At 45.6% G+C, this 12528-nt stretch overlaps 1 protein-coding gene across 1 annotated transcript in view; it reads right to left on the minus strand.

Moving 5' to 3' along the window:
- Positions 1-12528, minus strand: part of mast4 (microtubule associated serine/threonine kinase family member 4) — a 74357-nt gene that overhangs the window by 39646 nt on the left and 22183 nt on the right. Inside the window, 1 exon segment of the mRNA XM_084694076.1 lies at positions 2139-2170. Coding sequence (XP_084550202.1) covers positions 2139-2170 — 32 coding nt within the window.

Consider the following 12528-nt stretch of genomic DNA (forward strand, 5'->3'; position numbering starts at 1 on the left):
ATGGCTCATTCATACCTCTCTGTTTCTCTCAACCACAGCAACACTTACTCACACACACACACAAACAATCTGGTTCATTCAGTTTCAAAAAAAGCCCCTCTTAGGTGCTCTCCAAAATAGTTGTTTGGGCATTTTTGTGAACTCATCTTATATGCTTTGCCAACTTGCATTTGTGAAATATTTTTGATAGAACATCTGTAGATTTATAAATAGAGAGATAAATCGATTCGACATGAGACTTGACGGGGAGAAAAAGCTTTCTTTCCCCGGCAGCTTGCGTTGGGATGATTCCTTGCATTAGCTTCAGTTCAATCCACCCGATGAACTCCACTAAACACATGTTTTTCTGTTGTCAAACAGTGACCTGATTGTCCTCCTGTGCTGATGAACCTCTCCCTTGTTAGAAGTTTGTTTTCCTTCGCTGTGTTCTAGACATTGTCAACACAACCCACACACACACATCCATCATGAAGGGAGAAGCACGTGTCATACCGGACTGCTCGTGAATCACAGACGCACGGGCGTCAACAGCAGTTATCGAAATGCCATTCGTCAAAAAACGGAGATACGATCAAACTCGTGCATCAATAAACCGTTTCGCAAAATACGGCACGAGTCTCAGAACGAGTACAAAGAAATATCTCGCATGTGGCCCAAGATAGGCTTCTGGTTGACTGCACCCTAGTTTGTCTTTTGCATTGTACCTTTTATAAATAGGTGTTGACGCCCTATATTTTTGGATAAAAGAACAAACAAAAGAATTGCTGCCCTGGTATACAAAGAGCTGCTGAGAGACAAGAGAAGCCTCAAATATTTGTATCGCAACAGTCAACATAATCTTGCTTAGCAGTGTTTTACTGATGCTAGTAGGAAACTAGGCTACTGTCCAAAGAACAGACCTTATCTGATAAGGCTGTTAGGTGTGCTTGGCTGGTTACTGGGTTGGACTGTGCAGAGCAATACTGATTAAATTGCCAAACTAGCTCAAGCAGTAGGGGCGCTATTTCTGCTGAATTATGTCAAGGCCATCAGAACAACTTGCCCAGAGGCAAACTTGGCTAGCCACTGTGGAAACTTGATAATACCATGTAAATAACAGATGTGTCTATTTATAGTGCTACACAAGAAAAATACATTGACAAAACTCAACCGACTAAAATCGAAATGTGTTATTGTTTAGGAAAACAGGTTTAAATATCCTCAGTTGAAATGTACGCTGCCTTTTAGCGACACTACTGTTCTGACTATTTACTTGAATTGTAGCAACTAGCAAGCCTTTAAGTCATTAAGGTCAGCCTATAAATAGCCAACGTCCATAAAACACCCAACTTAGAATCAAGGCCTCAGTTTCAAGCTTAACTAAGCAATTTTACCCCTTCGCTACTACTAAATGGTCTGACACCACTTAAATCCATCTTTGGTCTGAAAATGTGGACCAAAATACATACACTTTTTTTTACCAGCACCAAAACTGATACTAATGTGATTTCTTAATAGAATACAAAGACGATGTGAGAGTTCAAATGGAAGTGTGCCTCAAATGAGGGTCCCCTGGCATCCATTAGTGGGTCATTCCTATCTGCGAACCCTGCTGAGCTTGCAGGTGGAGCGGTCAGGTGTCACACTGAAACCCCCCCCCCCTCACTGACCATGCACGACCATCTGAGGGAGAAGAAGGCAACACCGAACACCGATGGAACCAGACGTCAACAAGGCAGGGACGTCAACAAAGCAGTCCATCTGATCTGGATCTCTTTCAGGGACACAGGGAGTGAGGCTGAGCAAGGCCCGCACACACCAAGGCTAGGCCTGGAACCAACATCCCCTACAGGTCTGAGGTGTTACTCTTTAATACCTCCCTGAGTGTTGCTGGTAAAACACCCGAGTTGAGGGGTAGCCTGTCTGTCGTGAGGTCATCTTCTCGAATCGGTGTTGCATTAAACATGTTCCAAGCCAGGCTCATGCACTATCAACCCTGCTGAGGGCCACTCAATCAGTACCCAATGGGCACCTTCGCCTCATGAGTTTTTTTTTATTTTATTTTTATAAAGAGCACATAATGTGCACAATAGCATGACGTGGAACGTTTATTAGCCACAGTTAAATGAAAAACAACAACAACAACCAGATTTACTTACAAACTGCCTCTTCTAGGAAGGCTCAACTCCTTCTGCGAAGAAAAAAAAGCAAAAGAATGATTAGGAAAACAATATATAACAATAAAATTGAATACAGGATTACATCTTTCTCCCGCCCTCCCTCTCTCTCCCACACACAGTCACAATCAACTTCTTGAACCACCAGTTTAGACTTTCTAAAATCATGCTGCAGAACGGCCAAGAAAAAAAAAAAAAAAAAAACACACACACAGTGTAACTTTCACGACAGACACACAACAGACACATTCCGGAGGTGCAGCAGCAGCAGTCGAAGCTGTCGCCTTCCCCCGAGGGCTTGGTCTCTCTGTGCAACGGTCCTGCCAACAATGTAGTCATTGATCGCTCTTGGGAGTGGATTATGGATTCCGATTTCCCAGTCTCGTAACGCACTACTCAACGCACATCAGTGCGCGTGGAGAACAAATCCGGTTCTTTTCATGCGGCGCCTGTAATGTGTCATGTACGTCGTACAGCGTGTTGAGGTGAACGCGCATTCATAGGAATCGTATCACTGCCAAAGAGAAACTTTTGTATCCGTACTCTTTCAAGAACGGAGACAAAGCACATGCTGTGACTTGAGGAAGACCTTTCGTATCGCATTTTGATATATTTCAAGGCCAAAACATTACCCGTGTTAGTGGCTCTGCACTTGGGAAATGCAATTATTTAACAGACCAGCAGAGGGGAGCAGAGGGGAGTATTTACAGTGTAGAGTTGGTTTTATGTCGAACCTTGTGAGACTGTTAAGATTAACTGCAATCCCTAAAGCATCATTTTTGTGTTTACAAATGACACTTTAGGGATTGAAACTAAACACAATGTTCCTTCTCTGCTGGTCAACTAGTACTTTCACATTCAACACTTTTTGAATTGCAGTTATCCTTGTTTTTGCAGGCATGCTTGCACAATCACTGTCCACTGTTGATTCTAATGGATTTGTGTAGTTATTTTTTGTTAGGAATCTTATTTATTTTCATGTATTGTATTTGAATTTTTGCTACAAACTTCCAACTCGACTACCACAGTCTTCCTGTCCATGAAACCCTGTCTGACCTTCTATTTTTTTTTACCGTAAACTGCAGTAGTCTGTGAAATGTGTCTGTTAGTCTAGAGGTCATCGCCATCTCAACAGCTCTTACATTCTGTGGCGCGGAACAACATTTTCTATGAAAAGTAACACATTGCAGAACCGAAATTGACTAATTTGCATGCAGCAAATGAGTCAAACAAGATTAATGAATACGGTATTTACAGTCCAAGGTGTGTGTGTGTGTGTTTGTGCTTGTGGGGGGGGGGGGGCAATGATTGTTGAATGAGCACACACTAGGGGCAAGGCTCTTTGTCTGAAACGAGACTGAGCGTGAGCTGGTGTATTTGAAAGGTTATTCCAGTCAGCAGAAAGCACACTAAACCCCTCTGCCATCAATTAAGGCTTAATGTCTGGACCCCTGCAGCTGGCTCTGCAGGAGCAAGACCACTGCTTCATTAGGCGCTTTGGTTCACATCACTAATGACCGGCATGGCCACAAAGTGACTTCCACGGATGCAGAGGCTGACCAATGACAGCACAGCCCAGCACAGAAGGGGCCACGGTGTGCTCGGTCGCAAACAAGACTAGGATGAATACACAAACAGGGTACCCTGAAAGAAGAAGAAAAATAGATATTATTCAAACTGAACACCTGTCCTCGGTGTATTGTGTGTGCGGGAAGAAAGAATCCGCAGGAGTGGTGTGTGTTGTTAACTCTGGAAACACCTGAGTGCATTAGTGAGATATGCAAAAATGCTATCGAGAGGGGGCTCTATTTTTACAAGCAACCAGCCCTGAAGCATGGAGGCTGGTTCACCCCACATGGTGAAAAGACATTTCAAAGTGCAAAGACCCACCATGGCGTGTGACATGATATTAAAGTAACTTAGCAGAGGCAGAGAGAGAGAGAGAGAGAGAGAGAGAGGCAGAGAGAGAGAGAGAGCGAGAGGGGATGAGGAAGAGGTAAATTTAGAGAGATTGAGATAGACTGACAAAGAGAGAGAGGGAGGCAGCCAACTACAGCATTGAAATGTGGCCGAGACAACACACTCCATCTGGGCATGTGACGCCTCTACGCTCGCAGACGACAACACGCGGAAACATCCAGACTCTGTGCTTAACGCCAAACATGACAGAGAGAAACACTGTCAATATTCCCAAAAGCGAAGACAGACTTGATCCAAAAACGTGGACACGGAACAGCCTGGTGCCATGTTGTGCATGCATGAATTCCCCCGAAAGCAAGGGTACATTTCTGTCAAATTGCACACCACATCCTCTCGAAAAAATAACTTCACACAAAAAGTAAACCCACAGTAGAGTAGTAGGAGCGGAACAAAGGAAACTTTCTTACCGACGACGTGAGTAATAACATCCCTATCAAAAGGGTTCCACACACAGACTTTAAGATGAATCTTCTCGAGGGTGTAAAAAAACGGTTCTCGACTCTGGCCCTTGCTGACGCCAGAGACGGAGGGACGCTTACTGGATGATTGCTGAGGGACGAGTCCCATTGGCTCGACCACCTGATCATCCGCCCTCTCCTCAAGCCTGGGGTCAGAGAGAAGGGACCCCTGAGGTATGTGTGTGTGTTTGGGGGGGGGAGGGCAGTTCAGACGAGGGTCACGTGCTCCCACCCCCCCACTAAGAAGAATGAAGGAAGGAGAAGCTGTTTGAAGCCTTCCCGGTTCAATCATCGCAGAGGTGACTGACATTCTCGAGGAACTGACATTTTTCAAAAACTGAAATAGCAATGGCACCCATGGCGAGCCAAGCACTGGAACTACAGTACAGTGTGACTATATCATTTTCAATATATCTTGTGGCAGCGTATGTCAATAGCTACTGACTTATATAATCCTAAGTAGGTGAGGACAAATATCCGTTATCAAGCTGTGCAGGGCGCAGGTTATTGTGTGAGTAACTGGCAGCCCTATTCAGAGTACATTTCCCACTTAGTGCTTTCATCCATCACTCAATTACACAATGCCAATAACAAGGAAGATTGGTTTACTGTGAACTGTGTTGTTCTTATTAGCAAATATTGCTCTGAAAGGCTCGAGGCCAAGCAGTCGTATCGCTGCTATTGTGACAAACATTTTCAAAGTCTAGGTCATGGGGATCAGAAATGAGGAACTGTACTTTTATGGGTAAGCTTAGTGGAAGTACACAAACTATTGCTTTCATCGAGTCTTAAGATTAATTTGGGAAGAATGCATTTGATGTTGCTGCTTTGCTTCTGAGAGAAACTATAAATACCACAGTTTGTTCTTCATGTCGAAGCGCCTGAAGCTTGAAAATGGGCTGTATAAAAATGATAATTTGCCACTTGGAATGTTCATTTGGAAAACTTCCATGAGTCTGATCCTAACCCTACATCTTTTCACCGTCTGACTGGAAAGCAAATGAGTTTGACTGACAGTCGTCAGCGGTGGCAGCCAGACAGACTGGCTGAAGCCTGATGCTAGCCAGGATGAGCTGGAGACGACACCAAGCCGTTCAGGATGGACAGGAGGCTAAGCCTGCGTTAACACGCTCTCTCATCGTCACTCCCAACACGTCAGGAACACAAAACGACCACATCTGAGCAGTCCAGCACACCATCGGTGCACCGCTCCTCTTCCACACCCCCCCCCCCCTCCCCCACGGTGATGACACGAGCACAAACGGAGGGGTTGATCCCGAATTGGATGACCTCCATATGGTCGTCTGCTTCACGGGCCCCGTGTCGCCGAGCGACGGCGAACGACGGCGAACGACGGCGAACGACGGCGAACGACGGCGAACGACGGCGAACGACGGCGAACGACGGCGAACGACGGCGAGCTGCAACTCCTCAACGCGACATCAAAGCCGTGGTGACGCCTCTTTAAAGGCTTTTCTCACGAGGCCTTATTAATAATTCCCTTTGATTCGGTTAGCTGCTTTTTTTTTTTTTCCCCCTTCCCCCGTTCTTCTCAAGATCAAAAGTGCATCTGCTTTTGCCGTGTGGTTAAATCGCTGAATTGCAAGAAACCCCTGTTACCTTATTACGAGCTACGTCTGTGATGAGGCTGAGAGACAACAGGAGAACTCTGGGTTTCCTTCACCTAGCGGCTGGCTGAGCAGAAACGTGTGGGGACGTTCCCTGCCATGGCGCTCTGTGACTGGATGTACTGTGCTGGATCGAGCTAAAGACTGAGACGTGTCGTCAGTGAGCGTGCATTTACCATGACAGCCTCGGCGTCTGTCAAGTTGAGTACAAAAGAGCCAAGTACTTGAACACATCAATATCAAGACAAAATGAACAAAAGTCGAGAAGAGAAAATAAAAACTTTTATAGTGAATTGTATCCTCCCCCCCGGCGGAGGGGGTGAAACAGACATTTTGGTGGTGCAGACATGAGACATCAAAGTGAACCGCACAAGTTCCCTAGACACTGTGGTATGGGCACATCTCACTAACTGTTAGAATAAATACATAAAAATAAAAAATAAATCATATCCTGCCTTTTTCAATCTAGTGTCATTCTGACAATTATCCAGTTTGAGCAATGGTTTTCCATCTACCCACACATAATTAATTCAGCAGAAGAACATTTTCCAACCCTTTCTGGGTTGATGTGGACTATTACCTGATATCTGACTGATGGCTTCCTCTCAGACAACCTGTCATAGTGTTCTGTAGTTGGTGGGGGGTAAACATTGGGAGCGGAAATTAAAATGATTTAAGCTTCTAAATATGTCAGGCTCAGCCATGAAAGAACCATGTTTAAAAATAAATGTGACATCCTATCCTGGTTAATATTTCACCCCTTTTATATCGGCAATATTTCATTTGAGGAAAGAATAAATATTGTAATGTGTTTAAGAATGTATTTAACTATCATATTAAAAAAGCATTTAGATTGGGAGCAAATTGTTTCTTCATTATCGCAGAAATTAAAGACGCGACAAAAGATATAAATAAATCTACAAGGCGTTATCAAGCCTTTTGTTCCCAGATATTTATCCTAAGTACAAAAAAGACAGATAAAACCGTAAGTAAATCCATGGTTATCAAATGCAAAGCGGACTTTGGCAATTGTGTTTGAAGTTAAACGACAGAGACCTCAAGGCACCAAGGGTTTGGAGACGTCAGAGAGATCAATAAAAACATCTTATCTTCCCCCAGGCCCAGTGAGAGACAGGCCTTCAGTGTCACACTGGGAGGATATCTTCCATCCTTCCATCCTCAGCCAACTGGACTGAACGAACCACAGACAACCATGACCACAGACAACCATGACCACAGACAACCATGACCACAGACAACCATGACCACAGACAACATCCACCCAGGCCGACGACATCAATTCAGAACTGCACAAATTGTGCACAGCACACATTTGAATATTTGGATAAGGTGGATACTGGTCACAGCATGGATGCTATGGTGAAACCCGCCAGTGGTCATTAACAGCTAATAGTATGTTTCCAGCTGAAATCACGCTTTCCACCAATACACCCAGATCTCGGCATGGTACCGTTGCCCGTGTTACTGTATCTAAGCAAAATGCAGACCCATCGTTTACAGGAGGGATGTTTCACTGACTTTCCGGACTTGTCAGCACTGTAAACCAGATAAGAGCAGGCGGCTTGTCACGTCCGGGCCTGTTATTCCACAAGATAAGGCCCCATGTTTGAGAACAGTAACCAGTCTGCCTCTGAAGCCCTGGAACATTCTCTCCTCCGCTCCCGAGCTCTCCGTCCGTATCTCCACAACGGAGGTGGATCAGTTCAAGTCTCTCGACACGTCAATCATTCACCTGGAAACTCATCACGCTGCTACTGTTGGCAGACTGTGAGGCAGTCAAGCCAGTGAAGATATCACGGCGGCCCCATAATTCCTTGGGGAAATGTCATCAAGGCCTCCCTAAAGAGCCTGATTTGAGCAGGAAGCCAATACATCCGAGTCCATCATCGTCCCTCTGTCGGAGGAACAGCCCTTTTGTTGGTCATTACTGCCACAACAACATCCATTTCATTGGCCATCTAAAAGAACACAGATACATCATCTTCTAGTCCTTCCAAGGCCAGACTCTTGAGCCCAGCTATTAGTGGCATGCTTAATTCTGCTAGGATCCAATCCTGTTTCCACTTGACATTGCGTTGAGTGCTCGTATCCAGTGTGAACAAATCAGACTCAAATATTGTGGCAGGCAAATACATATCCTACCGGCAGGTCACCTGTCCAGTTAGCCCAAACAGAGAGCGGGCAAACATCAAACTGTGAATACTAAAAAAGGGACAAATCTGATGACGACAGAGAGGGAAATCGGAGCCTTTCCCGGCAGACGGACACAGAGCAGGCAAGACAGTAAAGATACACTGCAGGTACAGCATTAGCCATATTCTACACTCTATAGAGTTCATCCGGCCAAAACTCGTTTCAACTGATTTGTAACCATGTAAATTACTAGAATGTGGCTGACCCCAAAGGTCGAGGTCTTGGTAGGTGGTTAACAGCATACCTAATGGCCCTCTGCCATTAGGAGCAGAAGGCATACCTGAATCATTAATGAGCGGAGAGACAGGAGAATGAAAATGTGCGTAACACATCCTACATATAAATGTTTCTATACGCACTAGGATGTATCCACAGAGAATACGCAAGTACAAAAGATATGGTGAATATAATAAGATGGGAAGTTTGGAGTCAGTGTCAATGGTGATGTGATTAGGGCAAAGCGTGGTCCACCCTGACATCATCATGTCATGTGTGCCAAGATGACCTGTCGTACAGAGAAGACGGAAACAAGATTTCAATTTTAATCCGTTCCACACAACCCCTTGTTCCTCGAAGAAGAAGAAGAAACACTCATCTTAAGTGTTTTTATCGTGTAAAGTGTTTTTATCGTCTTAAGAACACAAATAGCACAAGCCCTCTGTGATGAAATGTAGGTCTCGATGATTTTGTCTAAAAAAGCTATTTCATGAGTATGCATTTCACTGCACGGCTTAGCCTAGTTGTGTTTATATTCCCTGTAGCATAAGCGTGAAACTGAGCTGGAAAGAAACAAAACAAAAAAAAGCTAAATTAACAAAAAATACGACATAAAGCTATTTTTACATTTGAGAGAGTCAGGCACTATTTCCACAGTAGTTCCAAAGCTAGTATTGTACATCTACACAACAACAACATTGTATTCTACCTCCAGGCTCGCATTCCCGCCCTCCGCCTCGTCATCCTCCTACAGTCACACGGCAACAGAAGGGACACACACGGCAACAGAAGGGACACACACGGCAACGGAAGGGACACACACGGCAACGGAAGGGACACACACGGCAACGGAAGGGACACACACGGCAACGGAAGGGACACACACGGCAACGGAAGGGACACACACGGCAAAAGAAGGGACACACACGGCAACGGAAGGGACACACACGGCAACAGAAGGGACACACACGGCAACGGAAGGGACACACACGGCAACAGAAGGGACACACACGGCAACAGAAGGGACACACACGGCAACAGAAGGGACACACACGGCAACAGAAGGGACACACACGGACGCAGCCCGCTGAGGCTGAGAAGGCATCTCAGAGCCATCGTAGAGAACGGACAAAGGAAGGATCTCACACGGAGACAATGGATTTCAGATGGGGGGTGGGGGCTGTGTTTAGAGACAGCTTCCTGATCAGTGTATCCCCCCTGCTGCAATTAGCATCTCAGTGGTCCACCTGGGTCAGTGTTACTTCATGACTTGACGGAATGAAGTCATGAAGTCACAAATCGAGACATGGCGTTTCCCTCTTCCGCCGGCCAAGCACAGCAACGCCAGGAGGGCACAGACCGCCTGCCCTTTCCTGTCATTCTCTCCTCATTGGCCCTCTCAAAAGCCCAGCCGTTTGCAGAGTTGAACTCAATCATCCCATTTTCTACAGAGACCCAATCAATAATGCAGAAAGTAAACGGCATGTTATGTGGGGTAAATATTTGAAGGTTTTCGGATCTATGCGATGAGAGTGTTGATTCTCCCTGACGTGTGACTGTTCTGGAAGGGGGTTGGATCAGGTCCAAACACAGAAACGACCCAAAACAGGGACTTGAGACAGAGTCCAACTTTCAAACATTCACTCGTTAGTAAATGGACTGAAAATAGCCCAAAAGAAATGAAAGTATTTAAAATAGAGAATAGACGTATGTGCAACCTTAGAGTTTCTGCTATTTGGGGGCGGGAAGGAAACAGCTGGTAGTTGGGAACAATCTACAAAGATGCCCTGTTTTTCCGGATTCGTCCGGACGTAAACACGGCCTCTCAGAGAGGTGATGTCACCTCTTCCTGCGGGGAACATGAATGGAGGCTTTGGAGGAACTGTTCCTTCATCCAACCATCCATTCATTTGCCTCACAAACTAACTTCCCTTTTGACTCCCTGCGGCCCCCATCGCCATAGAGATCGTTTTGTCTGTCCTGGCTGGCGCTTGTTTGAGCCCAGGGAGCGTGGAGACCATGAACAAGGAGGCGAGGCGGTTGTGTGCTCTCAAGTTAATGCAGGCAACAATGCCGGTGTGGATTAGAGCTACTGCAAATGAAATTATAGCTTTCTGAGCCTCCGATTGACGCACTCTGCAATTAGATCACATGTTTATCTTTTTTTTTTTTTTTTTTTTGATGATACAAACTGAGAGCGCGAAAAATGTTAATGTCAGGGTTTCTGTCGTGATATGTACCCTGTGCTTAATCACAGGTACCACCTTCCTGCTGTCCGTGTGAACAGCTAAGTGAGATTGTGACACCCACTATTTATCCCCCGGCTTGGTTAAATGAACTAAATCATCAGCGAGGCAAATGTAATCTCTAACAAGCAAAGAGTACCTTTGTTAATTTACCGTCAGACCGTAAAAGCTCATTCATTGCTGCGATTCATCTACGGAGCGCAGACAAATTAAAACTAATGACACATAAAAATGAGTCTGTTGGATTGTAAAATTCATTAAACAGTTTTATTCAAATATGAAAAAAGAAAAAAAATGCTTTGAGCATGTTTATCTAACTTTTACCTGGAATCATTGATCTGTTCCACATCACAGACTGAGAGTCAAACGGCCGTGTCCACGCGCACAGTATAAAGATTATCTGTGAATACACATTGTGTGATTGCCTAACTGTGCCAACTGACCAAAGGGAAAGAAAAATCTGTAAACAATTTCGGGGTGGATATGAAAACCGGGTCTCCATCCTCTCCCTCCTTCCTCCCATCCCAGTGTCTACTCACATCTCCAGTCTAGAGATGATGAGAGCAATCATTCCCTGATCAAGTACAGCGCTTGATGTCGGCAGGAGCCCTCGTGCTCATGAAATACTTCCATCAAAGCTTTCCTTCGTACAGGCACGAGCCTCGATATCTGCTCCATTATCATAAAGAAGGTCGATACGGTGTATAGAGGCTGACAGGTCTTCCAGACAAACACAATCAATACAGCTCCTTTCAATCGGCAGGCTCAACATCGGGATTTTGCACAAGACAAGAATAAACAGAAAACTATGAGTACACTGGGAAAGTCCTAGAGATGCAGTCGAATCAGAAGGGAATAGGGTTGAGAGATTCGTGGAGGAAGCCAGAGTTAAGTTAGAAGCTAGCCCACACACACACCGTTTGTTCATCAGGAAGTCTTATTAATACGTTGACACTCGACAGTTTGCCTTGAAACAAGAATCCCAACAGATGATTCACTAAACCAGGCAGCATCCACACATCGCGGTGAGATCTACACACGGCTTCTCTCCTCGTTCATCAGCACCCTCCACACACACACACACGCACATCGTCATTCATTCTGCACCGCCAAGTGTTCACACAAAAGATCTTCAAGTCCAAACTGTGCTCGGTTCAGCGCTCTGCTTGGAATACAGACGAGCTCTGCACCTCTCCTCCCACACACACACACACACACACACACACACCACACACGCAGCAGTTTAAAGTCCCTACCTGTAGCCCTCGTCTCCTCAGGATGCTGGATTCGTCCATGCTACAGAGACGGACTTCTCATGCCTCCCTACCGGCGCATTGCCATGCTGCGCTGCCTCTTTCCAGCATCCTGTTCCCTCCCTGTCCCTCTCTCACTCTCCCTCTCTCTCTCTCTGTGTCTGTCCCCCTCCCTCTTTCTCGCCCTCTTCCTCTTTCTCTCTCTCTCTCTCCCTCCCTCCCTCCCTCCCTCACTCCTTCCCTCCCGCCCGTGTAAAATCTGATCGTAGCAGCTGCTAAACACTTACATCAGAACTTATCTGATTGGAGGTGTGCAGTCAGCTGACACCTCCCTCTTGTTCCTCTCCCCTCGGAACTTCAGGACAGTCTTTGTGCGC

Source organism: Hypomesus nipponensis, chromosome 27, assembly GCF_054491055.1.
Source record: "Hypomesus nipponensis isolate SF chromosome 27, ASM5449105v1, whole genome shotgun sequence".
Classification (NCBI taxonomy): Eukaryota; Metazoa; Chordata; class Actinopteri; order Osmeriformes; family Osmeridae; genus Hypomesus; species Hypomesus nipponensis.